Below are 24,419 nucleotides of genomic sequence, written 5' to 3'. Positions count from 1 at the left end.
GAATGGCCAGGCATATGCCTATTTTAGTAAAAGTGCTACATGCACTTGAAAAGAATGTATGTTCTGTAGCTGTTGGTAAAGTGTTCCATCAAAGTCAATTAGATCAAAGTGGTTAAGTGTTATTCATATTTTCTAGGTCTTTATTGAATTTTTGTTGAGTTCTGTCAGTTGCTGAGAGGTGTTAAAATCTTCAACTGTGCTTGTGATTTGTCTTTTCTTCCTTTCAATGTCAATATTTGCTTTGCCCATTCTTTTTTTTAAGTTTACTTATTTTGAGAGAGTGAACACATGTGAGCAGGGAAGGGGCAGAGAGAGAACAAGGATCCCAAGCAGAACCCCTGCTGTCACGGGGCTTGAACCCACAAACCTCAAGATCATGACCTGAGCTCAAATCAAGAGTCCGAGGCTTAAGTGACTGAGCCACCCAGGTGCCCTGCTTTCTCCATTTTGAAGCGCCATTACTAGGCACATACATGTTTGTCTTCCTAAATCAACCCTTTATCATTATTACCCTTTATCTCTAGCAATACTGTCTTAAAGTCTACTTGATCTGATATTAACAGTTCTACCCCAACCTTATGTTTAGTGGTTATATGTAATATTTTTCCCATCCTCTTTCCATCCTTGTTGTTATCGTAAAAACATGACTCTTAAATTTTTTTTTTTAATTTTTTTTTTTTCCAACGTTTATTTATTTTTGGGACAGAGAGAGACAGAGCATGAACGGGGGAGGGGCAGAGAGAGAGGGAGACACAGAATCGGAAACAGGCTCCAGGCTCTGAGCCATCAGCCCAGAGCCTGATGCGGGGCTCGAACTCACGGACCGCGAGATCGTGACCTGGCTGAAGTCGGACGCTTAACCGACTGCGCCACCCAGGCGCCCCAACATGACTCTTACTGAGCATGTAGCTTGGTCTTATTTTTATTATCCATTAGACAGTATCTTTTATTAAAATGGTTGAACTTTGGGTCTACCATTTTACTTGTCGTTTTCTGTTTTCCCTTCAGGCTTTCTCTTCTTTCTTCCTTCTTGCCTTCTTTGGGTTAAAAATACTTTTGGCTTTCTGTTTTATCTATTGGCATCTTAGATATACCTCTTCTCATTTTTTTTTTTTTTTTGGTGGTTCTAGATTAAAATATGTAAACTTAACTTTTCATATTATTCGTAGAGTTAGTATTGTACCACTTCATGTACTTTGAGCAGATTCCTTACCTCTCTGAACTTGCTTCTTCATTTTAAATAATAATGAACTTGTCTCATGGGTTAACTATTAAATGAGCTAATGCATATAAAGCAAATAGCAGCATGTTGCCAAGAGCAGAATAAGCAAGCAATACTACTCAGCATCATCACTAATAGAAGTACTGTTATTACTACTGGTCTGGTGGCAGCTGTTGCTAGTATTTTTTATTAGCACTTGACCTCCTGAGGCCACAGGGGAGCCATATTGAGCATTCTCAGCAGCTTAACCTGTTTGAGGTCAAATTTTTCCACCTGCTATCGATCACCTATTCCTCCAGATGGTCTGTTTATCAATGAGTCTGTCGCAGCAGGGTACCCGTCAACTGCCCCTTCCTCGCCTAGGCCTGGCTATCCTTTGCCCACTCTTGAGGCTGTTCCTTCACCGAGTACAGCCAAACCAGCTGAGCACAGCTAGTCCTTACCCCACCCCTAGGCTGATCCTTATCACAAACAAAACCCGAGTTGATTTTCAACATTACAGCATCTGTTGTCCTGAGCAAAGTGATCTGAGGCCAGTCCCACAGGCCTCCCACTACCTTCAAACACATACTTCCCAGCGTGAGAGGACCTCCTACATCTTGGTCTCTCCCCCCCTTTTTTAAAACATTTTTTAAAATGTTTATTTTTTAAAGAAGAGTGAGAGCGGAGGAGGGGCAGAGAAAGAGGGAGACACAGAATCTGAAGCAGGCTTCAGGCTCTGAGCTGTCAGCACAGAGCCTGACACGGGGCTTGAGCCCACGGACTTTGAGATCATGACCTGAGCTAAGTTGGATGCTTAACCAACTGAGCCACCCAGGTGTCTGTCTTTACTATTTGTGTGTGTGTGTGTGTGTGTAAACGGTTTCATTGTGTGAACAATGAATGCCAAATACAGGTTTTCACGGAGAACACAGCCTCACACACAGCATACAGCTATGAAAGCTAGAGCTGGAGAACAGCACAGAGCTGTTTGTTATGGAGGAAGAGAACCTGCCTTGTGTTATGGTGTTAACTAATGTTAATTACATAGCTGCATGACGACTTAGTGTATTGTTTTAGTATAAATGAGGGTTAACTTAGGGACCGAGGGATACATGAGCAATTTTCCATTGGACTTAATGGTAATTATATTCTTGATATAGAATTCTATTCTCCAGGTCCATAAATTAATAAAAATACACACAGATATACATACATGTAAGGTTTTTAGACCTTTATTTTAAAAACATGGTGTACACACAACCTCCCCCCACCCCCCAATCTGATGTGGAGGCATCTGCTCCTACACATTCTTTTCCATGGAACACCAGCCAGCCATGGCATATTTTGCTGCAGTTTATTCAATCATTCTCTTAGTGGTGGTTGTTCACATTTTCTTTTGTCCTTATCAAAAAATACAATATACACTGATAAACATAGAATCTTAAGTACTGGCACTTTATTTTTTCTTAGGGATAGATCCCCAGGAGTGAGACTCCTGGATTAAAGAGTATGTATATATTTTTTAAATGTTTATGTAGAGAGCGAGCACAAGCAGGGACGGGGCTGAGAGACAGGGAGAGAGAATCCCAAGCAGGCTCCATGCTGTCAGGGTGGAGCCCAATGCGGGGCTCGAATTCACAAACCGTGAGATCATGACCTGAGCAGAAACCTAGAGTCGATGCTTAACCAACTGAGCCACCCAGGTGCCCTGAAGGCTACGTATATTCCTAATGTTCAGAGACAGAGTCGCAACTTACATTTCTAACAGCAGTGTGTGAGATGAATCTTCTTCCCTGCTTCCTTGCCAGTAGTAGACAAGATGACAATTTGAGAAAGACAATCTTACTGGACTACAGATGTTCTGTGAATCTGTTCAGAAAGTCACTCACATTCATGGGTGGTCACCGCACATCAATGATACTCAAAAACAAGGAAAAAGAAAGGCCAGTTCCCAGTGACAATTCTAGTGTGTGATTCATGACTGACAGGGAGAGGAACTTGGGAATCTGAAGTCAATAGTAAGATACTTTACCTCTGAGTTAGGCAAGAAGTTTTTTTAGGTTGTTAAACACATATGGAGAGATCACTGAAAAGTCTAACTTATAAAGTATGTGTGAACCTTTAAAAGAAAGGCTTAACTTTTACTCAGGTTCCAAAGGGAAATGCTTTTGGCTGATGACAGTGAAACCCAGGGAGTGAAAATGCCTCCTTTACACAGGATGTGGCAAAAATGCATTTTTAAAGTGGGTTGTGCACGTGGACATTTGAAAAAGCACTAAGGCATTAATTTTTTTCTCTGAAGTCTCTGAAATGTAACATTTGTGAACCACATACACATCCTACTTTTTGTAAGACAATCCATAAAATATTAAGAGAAACAGGAGAACACAAATAAAAGCACAAGTAGTTTATGGGTTACACAGTATGTTAAAAGACAGGCATCTATCTGTACGTGAACACCCCACTGCAAAGGAACTGCGCACGAGGGACGTGGGCACTCTCTCCAGCTGTGGTGCCTACACTGAGTGACAGCCCACAGTGGTCTTTCACTCCCTAAATCCCCTCTTAATTATCTCTCACTTATCTATTGATGTGAGTAATGCTTTTAGCAACCTCCGAAGCAAGTTAAACCTTCAACACGGTCTTCTGTTTATTGAAGAGGCAGCTGAATAACGACGGTCCGACCAACTTCCCTATGCCAGCAAGTAGCAGGAGAAAACACGCTACACGCTACTAAAACTGTGACCTAGTTCACGTGGAATGCGTACTGGGTTGTAAAGGTACTGAAAGACACGTGGTGTTTAGTATGGAAAATCTTACTCACGTCCTAACTATCAGAGGACAAGAATTTCCAACTCCCAGTGACTGTGTTAAATTGACATGTATAGATGTAAGACAAGATTTGTGTTTTGGGGCATAATCTCATACACAGCCACTCAACTCCCGGGGTATGGTCTGCAGATCCTTTATGCTGCTGCCCAGAATAATTCAAGATTTTAAAAAGCTCACTGTAACAGGACTAAGCATGTCTATTTACAACTGGATGTACGCTTTAGCTGGGCAGCATATTTAACTTTGGGTATAAGGCTGTTCTTAGGGGATCCGGTTTTTACATGTGTTTTGATTTGATGGATTGTATCCCCCCCCCCCCCCCCCCCCCCGCGTTTCCGCGTTCCTTCAGTACCTTTGTGCGGTCTGCCCCCCACTGCAAGGGTTCGGGTTCTTCCACAGAACAAGCTAGCTGCAGTCTCAGGGCTTTTCCCCCATGTGAACCCTCTGATGGACACTGAGTCGGGACTTCCTGCTGAAGGCCTTCCCACATTCAGAACACTCGTATGGTTTCTCTCCTGTATGGATTCGCAAATGTAATCTCAGGGTTGACCTCTGGCTGAATGTCTTGCCACATTCGGTACATTCATAGGGTTTCTCTCCCGTGTGAGTTCTCATGTGTATGATCAGTTGTGAGTTCTGGATAAAGGATTTTCCACATTCGCTGCACTCATAGCGTTTCTCCCCCGTGTGAATTTTCTGATGTATAATGAGGTTGGACTTTTTGAAGAAGGTTTTTGCACATTCGTTACACTCATAGGGTCGTTCTCCTGTATGAATTCTCTGGTGGGTAGTAAGTTCAAACTTCTGGGCAAATGTCTTGCCACAGTCACTGCACCCATAGGGCTTCTTCTCCATATGTGCTCTCTGGTGAACGATGAGGTTTGACTGGTGGGTGAAAGCTTTTCCGCATTCAATACATTCAAAGGGTTTCTCCCCCGTATGAATTCTTTGATGTTTAATGAGGTTTGCCTTATGGGAGAAGGTTTTCTTACACACGTTACATTCATAAGGTTTTTCTCCAGTGTGTATTCTCTTATGACTAATGAGGAGTGACTTAAAGGAGAAAGCCTTGTCACAGTAATTACAAATAAAAGGTTGTACCAAATTTCGTATTTTCTGATGTTTAAAAATGGCTTCTTTAAAGACTTTCCCACTTTTATTATAGTCAGAGTATTCCAACCCATGATGGGTTTTCTCTTGCTTCAGATAGAGGAGTGCTTTTCCAAATCCATTACACTCATCAGCTCTCTTTCTTATATAGCTTCTATTACCATTAAGTAAGTCTGAATTAGACTTCAAGGTTTTTTCGTATAAGTCATATTTATAGGGTACTTGCCTTAAGGAAACAAAATCTGTGCTCAGATTAAATGTTTTTTCAAAGAGATTACCTCTTTCCTCAATTGGGGTTTGGTTCTTAAAAATGATAAATGGTCTCGCCTGCTCATCTGGGTTGCTGGGGTCCCGCTCCATCTGGTCGTCAGCTTTCCACACCTCTAGGAAAGAGCACACGAGACACGCTGTCAGCCCCTTCCTGCCATTTTAGAGAATGTGAAGTCTCCACCAGTGTTCCATCGTAGGGCTGTCTCTGTGTGTGGGATCCGGGCGTCCAGGATTAAAAAGTCTCCATTGCAAATTTTGCCTAGTTCTTAAGCTTGGAAAGACCAAAAAAGCCTGTGGCAAAAAAAGAATGGAAGCTGACAATGGACTCGAGTAGCACTGCCAGATTACAGAACGACCTTAAAAGGTAAAGTGAAATAAAAACAAAGGGCAGCAGACAGGGCACAAATGACGTAGGCAAGCTGACAAGTCGAGGGATGCAGGAGGTTCAGCGTGTCCTCAGGGACACGGAACAGTCAGCACAGACCAAGAGAATAAGTGGACGAAGATGCGAAGGGAACGGCAAGCAGCCTGGGCAGATCTGAGTTTAGCAACTGCCACTTAGGCTCTGAATTGCTGTGGTCAGACGGGCACTTCCTCTCCACACTCCTAGTCTCTCTCCCCGTTTTTTCTCCTCTGCTCTTGCAAGCCACACACCTTGCTAACAGCAATGCTGCTCACAGGTCTGCAGACATAATCCTCCTGCCAAGATCCAAATCTCTCATGTACAACTTTTGCAAACGGATGACAAGATCCAGAACCCATAGTCTGAAGGAAATGGAAAATAAATCCAAGGGTTCAAGATCCTTGCGACAGAATCATGTGTTTTACTTTTTTCCATTGAAACACCTTATTTTTTTCCTTCTAATGTGTTCAATTTCTTCTCTAAACAGGTTTTGGCGCTGCTGTTATCGGAAGGAATCTTAAGGATCAGACTGACCCAGCCTTGACATACCTGGCTCTGGTGATCTTGCTGGCATTTGTGTCTAGGACAATGCATCACTCTTAGACTAAAGAAGAATCTATTACACCAATTCCATCACCTAAAATATCAAAGTCACCATTCTGGCAAACTGAATACGAACGAAAGAGCAGCTAATCACAAAGGTTTAAGACAGGTTAGGTAAATGTCAAGGGTCAAGTGTGAGAGAAAAATATAAAAGTTCAACAAAAAATGTTAAGTAGCGGGGCGCCTGGGTGGCGCAGTAGGTTAAGCGTCCGACTTCAGCCAGGTCACGATCTCGCGGTCCGTGAGTTCGAGCCCCGCGTCGGGCTCTGGGCTGATGGCTCAGAGCCTGGAGCCTGTTTCCGATTCTGTGTCTCCCTCTCTCTCTGCCCCTCCCCCGTTCATGCTCTGTCTCTCTCTGTCCCAAAAATAAAATAAACGTTGAAAAAAAAAAAAAAAATTTTTTTTAAATGTTAAGTAGAGACAGACTGATAGTTGGAGGTAGGATTTTGATATCTGAGGAATCATCTGGTATTGGCCATCTTTAAAGGTTTAAGGATCTGAAAAACTGATTTTTTTTTTTTAATTTTTTTTTTTTCCAACGTTTATTTATATTTGGGACAGAGAGAGACAGAGCATGAACGGGGGAGGGGCAGAGAGAGAGGGAGACACAGAATCGGAAACAGGCTCCAGGCTCTGAGCCATCAGCCCAGAGCCCGACGCGGGGCTCGAACTCACGGACCGCGAGATAGTGACCTGGCTGAAGTCGGATGCTTAACCGACTGCACCACCCAGGCGCCCCTGAAAAACTGATTCTTAAAAAATATTTGAAAATAGTTCAACCTATTCATAACCCCTAGGATATTGCGTGGATTGGCTTCTGATGCTCCTTCCCTCTTTTGACATCTTCCCCAGAAAGTTCTGACCTGACCATTCTTACTATGCTATCTGCACCTCTTGTTGTTGTTCCAACTTGAAAATCACATCTGGCTCGATAATATCAGAGAACTTCATAACGGAACACAGCTCCTATCTGCTTAGACTTCAGAAATCCCCCAAATAAAGAAGGTAGAACTTCAGCGTCTCCACTGTCTCTCGGCTTTAACACCTGAAGCTGCAGCCCACAACCACATGGTAGTAATTCAGAAGCTCAGAATTTCTGGTAACTGAGCAAGGACATAAATGCTAGGCCAACACGGAACTGCACTAAAAGCTGTGCTTACCCACTGAGAGTAAATTGCTGTAATTCTCCAGCATCACGTCCATGTAAAGGATCCGCTGTGAGGGGTCCAGTTGCTCCCATTCCTCCTGAGTGAAGTCCACAGTCACATCGGTGAATGAAACTGATCCCTGAAATGGCATATTACTCAGATGGCTATTCATTCTGAAATGATTGGCATTTGGCAATGTAGGAAGGATATGTGAAAACTTATTCTTACCTTGAAAAATTTACACAGGACGCCAACTGACATCTTCACTGTTTTCTCATGTTTCCAAAAAATATGTTTATAAATAAAACATTTATGTAGATCCCCTAGATCTCTGGCACTTGCCATATACAACAGGTATCTAAGATTAATAAAATACTGTTTCTCCTCTGAAAATATGTAGAGGAAGATAAACAGGTAAACAAATACACAGTATTTAATGTTATCTGTACAAAGATGATACTCAGATATTATGTTGGGGGGTATCAAATTTAAAGAGTTAATTAAACCTTTAAATATTTATCTAAAAAAAAAATTTTTTTAACGTTTATTTATTTTTGAGACAGAGAAAGACAGAGCATGAATAGGGGAGGGGCAGAGAGAGACAGAGACACAGAATCAGAAACAAGCTCCAGTCTCTGAGCTGTCAGCACAGAGCCCGACGCGGGGCTCAAACCCACGGACTGTGAGATCATGACCTGAGCCGAAACTGGATGCTTAACCGACTGAGCCACGCAGGGGCCCCTAAACCTTTAAATATTTAAAGGCAGCAGACGCACTTCCAATTACAAGGCAAAATGTCAGACGTAAGTAGAGATCTCTCTACCATATCCAAGCCATACCAATGGTGCAAAAGCAAAAATAAACAAATGGAACTGTATCAAACCAAAAAGCACCTGCACAGAATGGAAACCACCAACAGAATGAAAAGGCACCCAACTAAATGGATAAAATATTTGCAAATCATCTGATAAAACAATCCAATTAATAAATGGGCAGAATATCTGAACAGACATTTTTCCTAAGAAGACCTACATATGGCCAACAGATTCAAGAGAAGATGCTCAGCACATCACTAGAGAAATGCCAATCAAAATCACAATGAGATAATACCTCACATCTGTTAGAATGGCTGTTATCAACAAGAGATCACAAATGTTGGTGAGGATATGGAGAGAACGCTGGTACACTGCTGGTGGAAAGGGAAACTGATACAGCCACTTAGGAACAAACTAACGAAGGTTCCTCAAAAGATAGAACTATCACATGATCCAACAATTTCACTTCTGGGTATTAATCCACAGAAAATAAAAATACTAACTTGAAAAGATATATGCACACCCACATTCACTACAGCATTATTTACAATAGCCAAGATAGGGAAACTTAAGCGTCCGATAATAGACAAACAGATAAAGAATATGTGGCATATATACACAAGGGAGTATTTCTTAGCCATAAAAGAGAAAATCTGGCCACTTGTGACAACATGAATGGATTTTGAGGACATCATGCTAAGTGCAGTAGACAGATACTGTATCATCTCACCTCTATGTGGAATCTAAAATAAAACACAAAAACCAAAACAGCCAAGTTCATGCATACAAAGAACAGATTGGTTGTCAGGGTGGGGAATGAGCTAAATGGGGTAAAAGGGATCAAAAGGTATAAACATCCAGTTTTAAAATAAATACAACATAGGGATGTAATGTACAGTGTGGTAATCACAATTAACAATACCATATTGCATATTTGAAAGCTGCTAAGAGAACAGATCTTAAAAGTTCTCATTACAGTAAAAAAAAAAAAAATTATAATATATATGGTGATGGATGTTTACCAGACTTATTCTGATCATTTAGCAATATATAGAAATATCAAATAACGTGGTACACATGAAACTAATAATGCTATATGTCATTCCATCTCCATAAAAAATTAAAAATCAGGGGTGCCTGGGTGGCTCAGCCGGCTAAGGGTCTGACTTCCGCTCAGGTCATGATCTCACAGTTTGTGGTTCAAGCCCCACGTCAGGCTCTGTGCTGACAGCTCGGAGCCTGGAACCTGCTTCTGATTCTGTGTCTTCCTCTCTCTCTCTGCCCCTCCCCGACTCATGCTCTCTCTCTGCCTCTCAAAAATAAAAATGTTAAAAAAAAATTAAAAATCAATAAAAAAGAATGTTCACAGTTAAATTTTACATAGGACCCCAGAGCCAGAAAAACAAATGCTCATCGATAGATGGATTTCTTACGGTATACTAAAATAATCGAGTCTTATAAAGCAATAAAAATGAACTAGTTCCCGCTACACAGTGAGGATTTCACAAGAGCTTCAAGCATCCTGGCTATTTTCTATTTCTTGGCCTGAATGACAACTACATGGATTTATTTATCTATATCCACTGGGCCAAATGATAGATGCAATAAGAACTTCTGTATGGCTGCCAGACCAACAGGGGGATAAACCTGTGGCACATTACTTGGACTCAAGTTATAATAATTTAGAAATGACTCTACCATCCAGTATGAAAATTTTCTGTATTTCTTCTCCTTATTTTCCATACTCCATACAAACAAAAAACTCAAAAACTTGTTGATGAAACACAGTTCTGATACCATAGCATTAAAAGGGATGTCAAGCATGACCAACTTCAAAAACTTTTGCCAAACCAGTATATAGTTTCCATCTGGAAGGAATGTGGTATTCTGGCTAGAAAGCCTATGGTCATGAATAGAGGTAGAGCTAGCGTATTTGACATCTAAACAGACCATTTTTTAATACCCCTTCCTCAACTCTTCAAACTATTAGATCCTCCTTGACTTACGATGGTTACATCCTGATTAACCCATTGTAATATGAAAATAGAAGTCAAAAATGTATTTTTTTAACGTTTACCTTGATTAGACGTGGTTATTCATTACCTCCTGAAAACTGATAAACTAACCACTAGCCCAGCATTCAACACCAAATTTCTTTTCCATCCCTCTTTCCCATGGCTTTCCTAAGCAAAGGTCTTCCCAGTAAGATCACATCTTACATCACACTTAGATGTGATCCTTCCTCATTGTGAGTTCCTGCTCAGTTTTAAACCCTGGACTATTTTGTTTGTATCTCTTGTGGCAATCATTTTGCTTTCTTTTGTTAAAAGTGTCTTATTCCTTCCACTCTCCCCTCTAGATGTTAGATTTTTTAGGATTTTCCAAAACAACTCTCCTCAGACCACAGAAGAGCATTAACCCCAAGAAGAACAAATACAATCACATTATATACATCATCACAAAACTGTTAAAAATCCCAAAAGAAAAAGGAGGCACCACCTAATAGGGCACATAAAACTGCTAGCTGATTTTTCAACAGAAACAATGTAAGCCATTAAACAACAGAGTATCTTCAAAGCACTGAAAATGCTAGAATGAGTTGGCAAACTTTCTACAACGGGCCAAGTAGTAAATATTTTAGACTCCGCAGGCCACATGTAGTCTCAACTACAACCAATCAAGTCTGCCACTGCACCCTGAAAGCAGGCACAGGAAATACGCAAACAAACAGGCATGGCTATGTTCCAAAAAAGCCTGATTCCTGGACAATGAAATGTGAAATTCATATAATTCTCACATCGTGAAATACTATTTTGATTTTTTTCATAGCCATAAAAAAATGTAAAAACCACTCTTAGCTGTGAGCCATATAAAAGGAAGGCAGAATGCCATCTGGCTCATGGACATAGTTTAGCAGCCTGATCTAAAATGACAACTACTGCACAGTAAATGTCACATCAGTGCTAGCTTTTTTTACTGCTGTAAAATGACGTGAACCATAAAGAAGACAATCAGTTGGACGTAAAAAGCATCAGGGAGCAAATAAGTCAGCAAAATAAGTTATTAAAAAACGTATATATGGGATGTGGGAAGGAGGTATTAAATAATTAGCTGAAACTAATTTTTGGATGCCAGAAACCTGGGAGTTGTGACACAGAGAAAGTATTGTGTTTGGAAGGAAAATATAAATCGTGATTAGCTTTTTAAGTTTTGTTTAAAATACAAGCTAAAAAAGAGTAAGTTAAACCTTTAAAAGAAATATAAAAATATATTTTGACACACCAATAGAGGAAGAAAAATGCTCAAAGTGACAAGGAGAAGAAAACCAGTAACAAAATAAAATAGAATAAACATTTAATAAAAGGTCAAGACAAGTCTTTAAAAAAAAAAAAAGACTTCCGACAAGTCTTCAAAAAAAAAAAAAAAGAAAGACGCAAACTTAAATAACAAAGCCTTAAAATAAAAGGTACAGAAAAGCTAGCACAGGAACATAATTCATTAAAAAAATTAGTGAAAACAGAATTCCAAGAATATGTATAAATCATGACCCCAAATTCTGTCAATTCTATTTAATGTGTAAAAAATATGAAAAGAAGTGGACAGACCTGCACAAAACTTACAATATTGGCCACCTCTAAAGTGAGGAAACAATCTTTAATGGTCAACAGGATTTTAGCATTGAATAAGGTGACTTAATGCCAGGAGTGGGAGCCTGCTAAGGGAGGTCAGAACCATGATGGTGAGAAAGCATAACAGACAGAATTCACGTGTGAATTGTGTAACATAACAACCTTCAATACACATAGCGTATGGAAGCAAATAAGCCAAGATGTTCAGTCTTGACTTGGGTACTGTAATAGGTTGACAATTATTAGGCTGGACCATACTGAAATTGCTGACAGGCAACTGTTGTACATACAAACATTGCTATTTCATATAGCTCAGCCTAATCCATTTTCATTTGTATTTCTCTGCATTTTCACACTTCACAAAATCAAACCAAAAAAAGGTGAGAAGAACCATCTTAGGAACTGTCATGCAAACAGGAATTAAAACACAAATCATCAGAAAAAAATGAAAACAGTGGATACAAAGAGCAAATTCTACAAGTTTCAGGAGACAGCTAAAAGGTCACGTTCTGATAGGTAGAAAGGCCTTTGTACTTCATGACTACAACACTAAAAAGCGATCACTTCGAAATTCTGAGAGAGGAAAACAACAATAAAAGCTGGACAAATACATATAACAACTTGCAGGTATTAGCAACCACTGCACGGCTACAATTATTGAAAGAACAGTGAACATGACGGGAGGCCCACATTACCAATGATGATAAAAATGCTGAAAGAAAAGATTATATCAATCTTGAATTCTATATACAGCATAAATGTCCCTAAAGGTAATTTTTAACAGTACCACAGAGAAATAGAACTGAAGCAGCAAGTGGCACCGTTGCTACATTGAAAAAATAAAAATGAGCATTTGGGTCTGCAAAGCAACTGAGATTTGGGGGCAAAGTAATGAAGGTAAAGAAGGCATAGAGAAGGGGCTCTAAAAGTCTGCATAAAAATTCACCTCAGATCTTTGGGTGGTTCCTAATATGTGCAAGTAGGAGGGAAAGCCTCTAGGAGAATTAGTAGAGGGCAACAATTTTGTTCTGCCAGACAGTTAAATTATTGGCAAAACAAAACGTAACATTCTTCAGAGCGGAAGTGTGTGTCATACACGTCTACCATACAAACAAAAATTACTAGACATGTGAAAAACCAAAATAGCACAATAAAACAATAAACAAGAGAACAAGAGTCAAAAGCATATGTAGAGATAATCCGTAGGTTAGAGTTAATACACAAGACTTCAGATTAACTGTAAAGTAATATGTTAAAGAACACAGAGAGGGGCGCCTGGCTGGCTCAGTCAGTAGAGTGTAACTCTTGATCTTGGGGTTGTGAGTTTACGTAAGAGGAAAAAAAAATACAGAGAAAAAGATGGATAATGTAGATGAAATATGGGAATATTTCAACAAAGAACTGGAATCTACAAAAGGGAAGCATATGGACATTAGAGAACCGCAAAAATCGTTTTCAACTAAAATTTAAAACACACTGTATAGACTTAATAGCAGATTAGATTCAGCAGAAGAAGTGTGCACTCGAAGGCAGGCCAATAAGAAAATATCCAAACTAAAGCAGAGAGAAAAAAATGGGGGAAAAGTCAAAACATAAGAAATGTGAAGTATGGCCCAAAAGTCTAATAAACTATTGCTTAAAATGCTAAAAACAAAAATATATAATGTGTAGTCTCACAGGTGGAGAAAAAAAATGGGACAGAAGCAATATTTGAGATATAATGGCTAAGAATTTTCCCCAGTATGGTAAATAGCATCAACCACAAATCTAAGAAACTTAATAAAGCCCAAGCAGAATAAATGTAAAGACAATTATACCTAAACACATCACACTCGAACTGGTGAGCGCCAGAAAAAAACAGAGCATCTTGCAAGTGGCCAAAAGAAAAAGATTCCTTTCCTTCAGGGAAAAACAATAAAAGTGAAGACTCATTTCTTAACAGAAACCACATAAGTGAGATAAAAACAGAACGTCATCTTTAACATACTTACGGAAAAAAGAAGCCCTAGAATTCTATCCCCAGGAAAAACATTTTTCAAAACAAAGGTCAAAAGGCATATAGAGACAAATAAAAGCTGCAAGAATTCACCGCAATATACTGTATACTGTTCTTGGACCATATTGAGGTGGTATAACATTAATTCAAGGTGATTAGTATAGAAGCTATAATCCCTACAGAAGCCACTTAAAAAATACACCACCTCATCATAAAAAGGGAGATGTGGCTATATTTATATTGCCAGAGATAAAGAGGAGTATTCCAAAATGACAGAAGGGTAAGTCCATCAGGAAGACAGAACAATCATAAATGTGCATGTGCTCAACACAGCTTCAAATTACATTAAGCAAAAACTGACAGAACCAGAGCAATGAATGGGCAAATCCACATTCATACTATCCATCAAGCAAGTATCACAATGGAATGAAGATATTTTCAGAAACGTAAAGCCTAAAAAAATGTTCTCCCATACCCTTTCTTAAGAAGATACTAAAAAATGTACACCAATAAAACAACAGTGACCCCCAAAAAGACAAAGACGTGGGAAGAGGCAAACAAAAGATCGATACCAGAGCTGAAGGAAATCCCCTGGAGTCTGAAAGAGACTGCAGGGTGGCAGGGATGTCTATTGATACCAAACTGCTTGTCGTACATGGGAACAGTGCAACTCAAAAGCAGGCATTTTGAGGGCCGTCATACACAAAAAGCCTACTGCCACTGTACCACCTTTTTAACCTGAGGGCAGAATGCCTGGGTGAGCCTGGCCCAGTTTCTGGGCACTCAGTCTGACTTCTTTTCAACGTGTGCTGGTGACATCTCCTACTTCTACCTTCCACACCAGGCTACCCTGCATCAGATGACACTCCACCTTACACAAGCGTCCTGCTTTGATGGACTCCTGACAGTTGGCAGTTACCACTAGGCTAAGAAGCAGCGAATACAGGCAACCACCTGGTTTAATTCTATTTCTACCAGACATTCAATACCTGATTCACCCTTCGACCCTGCCAGATAGCCCAACCATGTGAGCCCTATGTTTTCCTATGTTTCTCATGACCTTGCCAATGACTTCTCCAAATGGAATTTTTGGAAATTCTCAGAAAAGCTGAAGCCAGACTGACTCAGAGACTGTATTCAGCTCATCTTCTCCTAGAAACCTTTATCCAATACCAGCAAAATTGCAGGACACAACCAGACTTATGCTTATTGGATAACTTTTGACACAGTGCTTCCCCAGTAAGGCTGTATCATTTTCGACTATCACCAATAATGCATGCGTGGTTTCATCTCCCTTTGGTTAATACTGGCTAATAAAACTTTAAAATAAACAGCGATTAAAACAGAAAAAAACAAAACCCAAGTCTTGACAAAAGGGAACATGGGTGCATATAAGGACATCTTAAATCTTAGGGTCTGGAAGCAAAAGAAAAAAGAACTCCACCAATCAAAAAGAAAATTATGCAACACAAGGCAATATAAACTCCAGTTACAGTTTCTCAAAACTAAATTTTATGTTGATGAGGCATATATGTAGATAAGTGGTAAAATCTTTAAGAAAAGCAGGGGAGGGGCACCTAGGTGGCTCAGTCAGTTAAGCATCCGACTGTTAATTTTGGCTCAGGTCACAATCTCACAGTTTGTAGGATCGAGCCCCACATCAGTCTCTGTGCTATCAGCACAGAGTCTCTCTTTCTCTGCCCCTCCCCTGCTTGCTCTCTCTCAAAATAAATAAACTTTAAAAAAAAAAAGTAAAGAAAGAGCTTGGGTGGCTCAGTTGGTTGAACATCTGACTTTGGCTCAGGTCATGATCTTACGGTCTGTAGGTTCGAGCCCCACATCAGGCTCTGTGACAGCTCAGAACCTGGGGCCTGCTTCTGATTCTGTGTCTCCCTCTCTCTCTGCCCCTCCCCCACTCACACTCTCTCAAAAATGAATAAAAAAACATTTTAAAAAAATAAAAAAAAAAAAAAAAAAGAAAAGCAGGGGAGTAATTGACAAAAATGTCAAGATAGAGGATACCTACTAGGATGATTCAATGGGAGAATGTATCATCAAGAACAGAGAATGTTCTAATTTTTTTTTTTAATGTTTATTTAGTTTTGAGACACAGACAGACAATGTGAGCAGTAGAGGGCAGAGAGAGAGGGAGACACAGAATCCAAAGTAGGCTCCAGGCTCTGAGCTGTTAGTATAGAGCCTGATGCAGGGCTTGAACTCACGAACCACGAGATCATGACCTGAGCCAAAGTGAGACGCTTAACGACTGAGCCACCCAGGCGCCCCGAGAATGTTCTAGTTCTTAACTTGGGTAAGGTACATGGGTGTCCATTTTCTTATTACTCTTTAGTGCACACACATTTGTTACACATATTGTTATGATGCACATAAAAGTATTACAATGCTTTATATACTCTCTGTATATGTGTTTCATTACACAATAAAATAATAAGGAAACTCTAAGTTTTTTATGGAAAGACTTAAGATATGTTACTGAGTGATAAAAATACAAAATTGAGAGAATGAAAAGACAAGGCACAGATGGGGAGAAAATCTTTGCAAAACACATACCTGATAAAGGATTGGTATCCAAAATATATATAAGAATTCTTAAAAATCTACAATATGGGGGCGCCTGGGTGGCGCAGTCGGTTAAGCGTCCGACTTCAGCCAGGTCACGATCTCGCGGTCCGTGAGTTCGAGCCCCGCGTCGGGCTCTGGGCTGATGGCTCAGAGCCTGGAGCCTGTTTCCGATTCTATGTCTCCCTCTCTCTCTGCCCCTCCCCTGTTCATGCTCTGTCTCTCTCTGTCCCAAAAATAAATAAACGTTGAAAAAAAAAATTAAAAAAAAAAAAATCTACAATATGAAAACAACCTGATTTAAAAATGGGTTAAAGACCTTACTACACACCTCATCAGTGAAAATACAGAGATGGAAAATAAACATATGAAAAGATACTCAACATCGTGTCATTAAGGAACTATAAATTACAATGAAATACTGCTGCACACCTATGAGAATGGCCAGAATCCACCACACCGACAGCACCAAATGCTGGCAAGGAGGTGGACCAGCAGAACTCTCACTCACTGCCCGTGCGGGTGCCACATGGCACAGCCACCTTGAAAGACATTTTGGCAGCGTCTCACAAAACCAACCTACTCCTACCATACGATCTAGCAGTTACGCTCCTTAGTACCTACCTAAATAAGTGATTTTATCTGCACACAAAACCCTGCACGTGAATGTTTGCAGCAGCTTTATCCATAATTGTCAAAACTCGGAAGCAGCCATTCAATAGGTGAGTGGATAAATAAATGGTGGTACATCCACAAAACAGTATTATTCAATGGTAAAAAGAGATGAGCTATCAAGCCATGAAATGATATACAAGAACCTCAAATGCATATTTCTAAGTGAAAAAAACTAATGGTTACACACTGTATGACTCCAGCTATATGACATTCTGGAAAAGGCAAACCTATGCAAACAGTTAAGATGATCACCGATTTCCAGGGGCTCAGGGAGGGGGGGGGCTGAGGGGGTGGGGCGGGAAGGATGAATAGATGAGGCAGGGGATTTTTAGAGCAGGAAACTATACTGTATGAAACTTTAATGGTGGGTACGTGCCATTATGTATTTGTCAAAATCCACAGAACATACAACACCAAGAATAAAACCTAATGTAAGCCATAGATTTTAAAGTGTTCATATTGGCTCGTGAACAGTAGCAGGTGTACCACATTAATGCAAGATGTTAATAACAGGGTAAGCTGTGTGTGTGGAAGGAATGAAGGAATACACAAAAACCCTGTACTTTTCACTCACAACTTCTGTAAACTCAAACTGCTCTAAAAAATGAAGTCTATTAATTAAAAACAAAACACATATAAACAAATCAGCATGATTAATATGCTTCCTATAATAACCTGTATTTGTACTCATGTAAATATGTACATATAAACTCTGAAAAGCTACTCAAGTGGGGAGTCTGGGTGACTCAGTTGGTTAAGCGTCTGACTTCAGCTCAGGTCATGATCTCACAGTTTGTGAGTTCGAGTCCCACATCAGGCTCTGCTGACAGCGCAGATCCTGCTTCGGATCCTATGTCTTCCTCTCTCTGTCTCTTCCCAGCTCATACGCACGGGCACGCATGCACACTCTCTCTCTCTCTCAAAAATAAACAAACATTAAAAAAATAATAAAAAGTCTGGGGCGCCTGGGTGGCCCAGTCAGTTGAGTGTCTGACTTCGGCTCAGGTCATGATCTCACAGTTCGTGAGTTTGAGCCGGTGTCAGGCTCTGTGCTGACAGCTCGGAGCCTGGAGCCTGCTTCGGATTCTTTGTCTCCCTCTCTCTCGGCTCCTCCCCTGCTCACATGCTGTCTCTCTCTTTCTCAAAAACAAATAAAGATTAAAAAATAATTTAAAAAAATAATAAAAAGTAAATAAAAAAGAAAGCTACTCATGAAAGTAATGACAGTAAAGCTACTCATGAAAGCTACTCATGAAAGTAATGGTATTGTGGAGGTCTGGGGGGAGAATGTAAATACACACACAGATATTTACTGAGTTTTTTGACATCCTGCTAATTTGACTGAAAAAATAAGATACACACAAAATCCTGCATTTGCAGTGAAGAATGCTATACAAAATAACCAGAGACAAACTGATAAACCCATGGTTTCTGGGGATGTTGTCCAAAACACCATCTGTATGAAGGTCCATAAAATTTACTCAGACCTGCTATCAGAGAACAAAGGAGATGCCACTCATAATCAATTCAAGACAATTAACTTGGTTTGCTTTTTGGCTGCTGGTATTGATCAATTATTCTTACTACATTTTCCTTAAGTTTTGCTCATCTCTGCCTTTATATTTCATTTTCTGGGTCCTTATAAACTTCCTCAAATGCACTGAAAAAACAAAATAGGGAAAAACGATCAACTCACCTGGGATTTGTTCATTTTTTTGTAGTTTTGGGGTAAAGGCTGAGAACTATGAAGGCCGAACTGAAAGACAGAAAAAGGAAGATACTGTTATTAATGATGTGACCTGCTTTCGAACTCCTATAATGACTTATTTACAAATCCTTACACATCATTTGGGAAAGCACCACCTACTGGGAGAGTCCCTTGCCCTCTTCAGAAGGGACCTAAACAATTATGGTGGCAACACTTACCTTCAATCAAACATTACGAGACACCAGAAAAGGCCAAACTAAGACAACCCACTATCAAGAGACAAAGCAATCAACACAAACTTCAACTGATGATTATCAGACAGGGAATTTAAAATAACTATGATTCATATTTTAGAAGCTTTAATGGAAAAGGTGGACAACATAAATAAATGGGAGATTTCAGAAAAGATGAAAACTGCAAGAAAAAATCAAATGGAAAAGAAAGCAAGAAATTACCCAAAATGAAACATAAAAACAAAGTAGAATGAAAAATTAAATAGAGAATCCAAAGACTATAGTTCAATATCAAATGGCCTAACAAACATGTCATTGGAATCCCAAAAAGACAATCAAGAATGGGACAGAAGAGGTATTTGAAGACATAATGATTGAGGATTTTCAAAAAATAATGATATCAAACTATAGCTCTAAGAAACTCAAACAGTTTATCTAAACTGAATAAATACCAAACCAAACAAATATGTAAGACATCATATTCAAACCACTGAAAACCAAGGTTAAATAAAAAGTCTGGAAAGTAGCCAGAGGAAAAAATGACACATTATATAGAGGAACTACATAAAGAATCACAGTCAATTTCTCATCAAAAACTATACAAGCCAGAAGACAATGCAGTGACATCTTTAAAGTATGTATGTATTTATTTATTTAATTTATTTTTGAGAGAGGGTCATAGCACGAGCAGAGGAGGGACAGGGAGAGAGGAAGACAGATAATGCCAAGGAGGCTCCATGCTGTCAGTGCAGAGCCCAGTGCAGGGCTCAAACTCATGATCTGTGAGATCACAACCTGAGCCAAAATCAAGAGTTGGCCACTCAAATGACTGAGCCACTGAGGCACCCCTATTTTTTATTTATTTTTTTAAGTTTATTTATTTTGAGAGAGAGAGAGAGAGAGAGAGAGAGAACGAACAAGCAGGGAAGGGGCAGAGAGAATTCCAAGTAGCCTCTTCACTGTCAGCAGAGAGCCCAATGCAGGACTTGAGCTCACAAACTGCGACCGTAACCTGAGCCGAAATCAAGAGTCAGACACTTAACCAACAGAGCCACCCAGGTGCCCCGGAAGTACTTAAAAAAAAAAAAGGGGGGGGGGGCAACTATCAACCCAGTATTCTATACCCAGCAAATACATCCTTCAAAAAATGAAAGTGAAATCAAAACTTTTTGAACAAAAACAGAGAATTCATTACCAGTAGACTTGTACTAGAAGAAATATTTAAAGTAGTTTTTCAGGTAGAAGGAATATGATACCAGACAAAAACCTGGATCTACACAAGAAATAAAGATCTATGGGAATGCTTAAAATAAAGATGACTCTAAAGGAAACCTTCTTACTTTTAATCACTCTAGAAGACAAATGATTGTCAAAAAATAGCCCGTAAGTTTTGTGGGCTTACGGCATACGTAAAACTACAACATATGATAGTACAAAAGATGGGATGATGAAATTGGAGAGTATATTATTATAAAGATCTTATATTACACAAAAAGCAGTAAAATATTACTTAAAGGTTCACTGTGATTAACTCCAGATTTGTATTGTAAATGCCAGGGCAACAACAACAAAAAATTTTTAAAGGGGTATAAATGATAAGCCAATAGTGGAGGAAAAAAATGAAATCATAAAAGTACCAACTAATACAAAAGTAGTTGGAAAAAGAGTTAAATACGAATGAAGACCAACCAGGACAAGTAGAAAAAAAACTAGCAAGATGGTAGATTTTAATTGAACCATCTTTTTTTTTTTTTTTAATGTTTATTTACTTTTGAGAGAGACAGAATGCAAGTGGGTTAGGGGCAGAGAGAGAGGGAGACACAGATCTGAAGCAGGATCTAGGCTCCGAGCTGTCAGCACAGAGCCTGATGCTGGGCTCGAACTCATGAGCTGTGAGATCATGACCTGAGCCGAAGTTGGCAGCTCAACCGACTGAGCCACCCAGGGGCCCCATAATTGAACCATCTTAATAATTGGCATAAATACACCAATTAAATGGTAGAGGTTGTCAAACTGGATAAAAAAAAGGAAGGCCAACTGCTTTTAACTGTTTATAAGCGGTTTGTTTGAAATATAAAAACATAGCTAGATCAAAAGTAAAGGGATGAAAAAAAAGATATGCCTTGCAAACACTAACCAAAAGAAAGTGATTATATTAATATCAAAGTAAACTTCAGAATAATATTACCAGAAATAGAGTGATATTACATAATGTCACTGTGATAAACAACACCTGGTGAATGTGTCAAATGGCCAGAAGGCATAACAATCCTAAATGTATATGTACCTAACAAAAGCATTTCAAAATACAAGAAGCAAAAATTGATAGAACTGAAAGAAAAAAAAAAAAAAGATAAATTCACAATTATAGTTGGAGACATCAATACTCTTTTCTCAGTGACAAAACAGGTAGATAGAAAACCAGTAAGGATATAGAAGAATGGAACCACGCTATCAACCACCCTGACTCATTTTGAAAAAATTTTTTTAACGTTTATTTATTTTTGAGACAGAGAGAGACAGAGCATGAATGGGGGGAGGGTTAGAGAGAGAGGGAGACACAGAATCAGAAGCAGGCTCCAGGTTCTGAGCTGTCAGCACAGAGCCCGACGTGGGGCTCGAACTCACAGACCGCAAGATCACGATCTGAGCCGCAGTCGGACGCTTAACCGACTGAGCCACCCAGGTGCCCCTCATTTTGTATTTATAGAAGACTCCACCACCAGCAGCACAACAGTCATTAAATTATATATTAAAAATTCCCAAGATAGATCATATTTTTGGCCACAAAACAAACCTTTCATTCTAAAGAAATGAAATTTGTAACAAAGTGTATTCTTTGATGAAAATAGACTTAAACTAGAAATCAATTACTAGAAAGAGATCTGTTAATTACTTCTTTCCAAATACTTGGAAATTAAACAACAAATTTCTAAATAACCAAGGGTTGAAAAAGGAAGTCACAAGTTTAAAAAACCCATAGAACTGAATAGAAATGAAAGCACAACATACCAAAATTTGAGGGATATAACTAAAGTAGTATTATGGCATTAAATTATTACCTATAATAACTGTAACTACAAACAGTCATAGCATTAAACTGTATTAGAAAAGAAAGATTTTAATCAATTACCGCAGTTTCCACCTTAAGCATAAAAAAATTAATTAGTTAAACCCAAATCAAGCATAAGAAGGAAATAATAAAGTTAAGCACAGAAATCCATAAAACTCAAAACAGGGGGGTACCTGGCTGGTTCAGCAGGTTGAGCATCTGACTCTTGATTTCAGCTCAGGTCATGATCTCACAATTTGTGAGTTTGAGCCCTACTTGGGGCTCTGCGCTGACAGGGTGGAGCCTGTTGGGATTCTCTCTCTCCCCCGCCCCAACCATGCACTCTCATACTCTGTCTCTCAAGATAAACAAATAAACATTTAAAAAATCCCTCAAAACAGAAAAACAATGGAGAAATTCCATAAAACCAAAACCTGGTTATTTGAAAAGATCAATAATATTGATAAACCTCTAGCCATACTGACCAAAAGGGGAAAAAAAAAGGAGGGCATTAATTAGCATTATCAAAAATGATGGAGGAGACACTACTACAGATGCTACAGATATTAAAGAGTTATTCTTTAATAATAAAAATAGAGGGACACCCAGGTGGCTCAGTCGGTTAAGCCTGGTGTGGGACCTGATTGTGGCTCAGGTCATGATCTCACAGTTAGTGTGGGTTAGTGAGTTCAAGTCCTGTGTCTGGCTCTGCGGTGACAGGGCAGAGCCTGTGTAGGATTTCTCTTTCTCTCTCTCTGCCCCTCCCCTGCTCATGCTGTCTCTGTCTCTCTCAAAATAAATAAACTTAAAAACATTTTTTTAAATAATAGATAACCATTAGCTATGCTAATTAAGGAGACAAAAACAAAAAGGGGGAGAAATCCTAAATATACAAAATAAGAACAGTGGAAAATATCAACAAATACAAGAGAAAAAAATATGAAATGATGGAAAAATGATTTCATTTTCAACAATACACTACATAAGGAAAAAAAATAACCTTTTTTTAAAATGACAAACTTCTGTAAAGATGATAAAGTGCACTTAAGAGAGACAAAACAAAACAGGGCTTGAACACTCGGATGGCCTACAATATGATCCAACATCATAAAGGTGTCCATTCTCCCTTAATTAAATGCAGCCATTAATCGGATCATAATAAAAGTATTGGCAGATTTTTAATGCAAATAATTCTAAAGTACCAGTGGAAATCATAAATCAACTTGCGTAATCTCAAAGTGGTAAAAGGCTTCTGAGTGCCATAAAAGAGAAGAGCAGTAAATTCAACTACAAATTCAAAACGCCTGCAAGGCAAAACTATCAGGGAACAAAATCAAAAGAAAAATGAAAAAACATGTGCCACTTACACAAAATACCGGGAGGCTCGGGTACTCCACCCATCTGAGCCTCCGGTTTTTCCTTCAGTTGCACCTGAGATGCTAGCGACGTCACAGACTAGGTGTGAGGATTAGAGGAACACTTAGCCGAAAAGGCTTTCGCAAAGAGGTCGGAGGTCTCCTCTGGTACGCCGCGTGCATCAGGAAAACTTGTTGGGGCTTTCATTCCTCCCTGCACCAGGTGATGCTCGGGCACTCAGCACGCGGCTTCCGGGCGCCGCCAGGTGTGTGCGGCCCCGCCCCCGGCCTCGCCCCGCGCCCGCGGGGCCTGGTCACGCGCACACCCGCCCGGGCTTCCGGACTCGCTCCCGCGCGACAGGAGACGCTGGCGGCCGGTCGGAGGCGCTTCTCCTGACAAAGGGAGGAAGGCGAGCCCTCGCCGCCGCCCTCCCTCCCCGCCGTCCCCGCCCCCGCACGTCCGGCCAGGCGGGCCCCGCCAGCCCCGTGCGGAGGACGGCGCGAGGCGGCCCCGGACACCGCCCCGAGGGTCACCGACGTCTGCAAGTCGCTGAAGTTTGGGCTCCCACCCTGCGCGGACAGGAGCCCATCCCTCATCTCCTCCTCCGCGGCACCCAGCCCTCGCGTAGCTGCATGGCAGCCCCCCCTCATACCTGGAGGGGCACAGCCTCCACTTGTGGCTCAGTGCCAAGCCAGGTCACGGCGCCGGTCAGCGAAGATGCGCGGAGACCGGGGCCCTGTCACCCACTCGCGGCAGGAGGTGGGGGAAGGGCAGCCACCGGCGCGCTCGCAGCATTGCACATGCG

General features: G+C 40.2%; 1 protein-coding gene and 2 long non-coding RNA genes across 6 annotated transcripts in view; 1 reads left to right on the top strand and 2 right to left on the bottom strand.

Annotated features, from left to right (window-relative positions):
* Positions 1-6,447, top strand: part of LOC123579464 — a 22,497-nt gene extending 16,050 nt beyond the window's left edge. For both annotated transcript variants that reach the window (XR_006702779.1, XR_006702780.1), the window contains exon 3: positions 6,307-6,447. This is a non-coding gene — a long non-coding RNA (uncharacterized LOC123579464). The remainder of the gene's footprint in view (positions 1-6,306) is intronic.
* ZFP1 (ZFP1 zinc finger protein) lies at positions 2,421-24,419 on the bottom strand. 3 transcript variants are annotated; one of them, XM_045443559.1, is made up of 4 exons: positions 24,267-24,419; positions 18,962-19,021; positions 7,583-7,709; positions 2,421-5,529 (listed from the first exon to the last, which is right to left on the bottom strand). In XM_045443559.1, exons 2-4 carry the CDS (start codon positions 18,974-18,976, stop codon positions 4,454-4,456), a joined length of 1,218 nt encoding a protein of 405 aa, XP_045299515.1. In that variant the 5' UTR covers positions 18,977-19,021; positions 24,267-24,419; the 3' UTR covers positions 2,421-4,453. The 3 variants fall into 3 exon arrangements, with proteins under 3 accessions (XP_045299515.1, XP_045299516.1, XP_045299517.1); XM_045443560.1 differs by lacking the exon at positions 24,267-24,419 and adding an exon at positions 23,626-23,963 and having other exon boundaries at positions 3,589-5,529; XM_045443561.1 differs by lacking the exon at positions 7,583-7,709 and having other exon boundaries at positions 3,589-5,529; positions 24,267-24,414.
* Positions 6,872-7,560, bottom strand: LOC123579463. Its single transcript, XR_006702778.1, has 2 exons — positions 7,170-7,560; positions 6,872-6,927 (listed from the first exon to the last, which is right to left on the bottom strand). It is a non-coding gene; the product is annotated as an uncharacterized LOC123579463 (long non-coding RNA).

This window comes from Leopardus geoffroyi, chromosome E2, assembly GCF_018350155.1.
Source record: "Leopardus geoffroyi isolate Oge1 chromosome E2, O.geoffroyi_Oge1_pat1.0, whole genome shotgun sequence".
NCBI classification, from domain to species: domain Eukaryota; kingdom Metazoa; phylum Chordata; class Mammalia; order Carnivora; family Felidae; genus Leopardus; species Leopardus geoffroyi.
Note: the sequence above shows the minus strand (reverse complement) of the source record. Positions and strands in the feature narration are given on the sequence as shown.

Coding starts and splice junctions, on each gene's coding strand:
- ZFP1 (XM_045443559.1), bottom strand. Junction 5,530..7,582: donor CAGCAATTTACTCTCAGTGG/GTAAGCACAGCT, acceptor GCTCTTTCCTAG/AGGTGTGGAAAGCTGACGAC.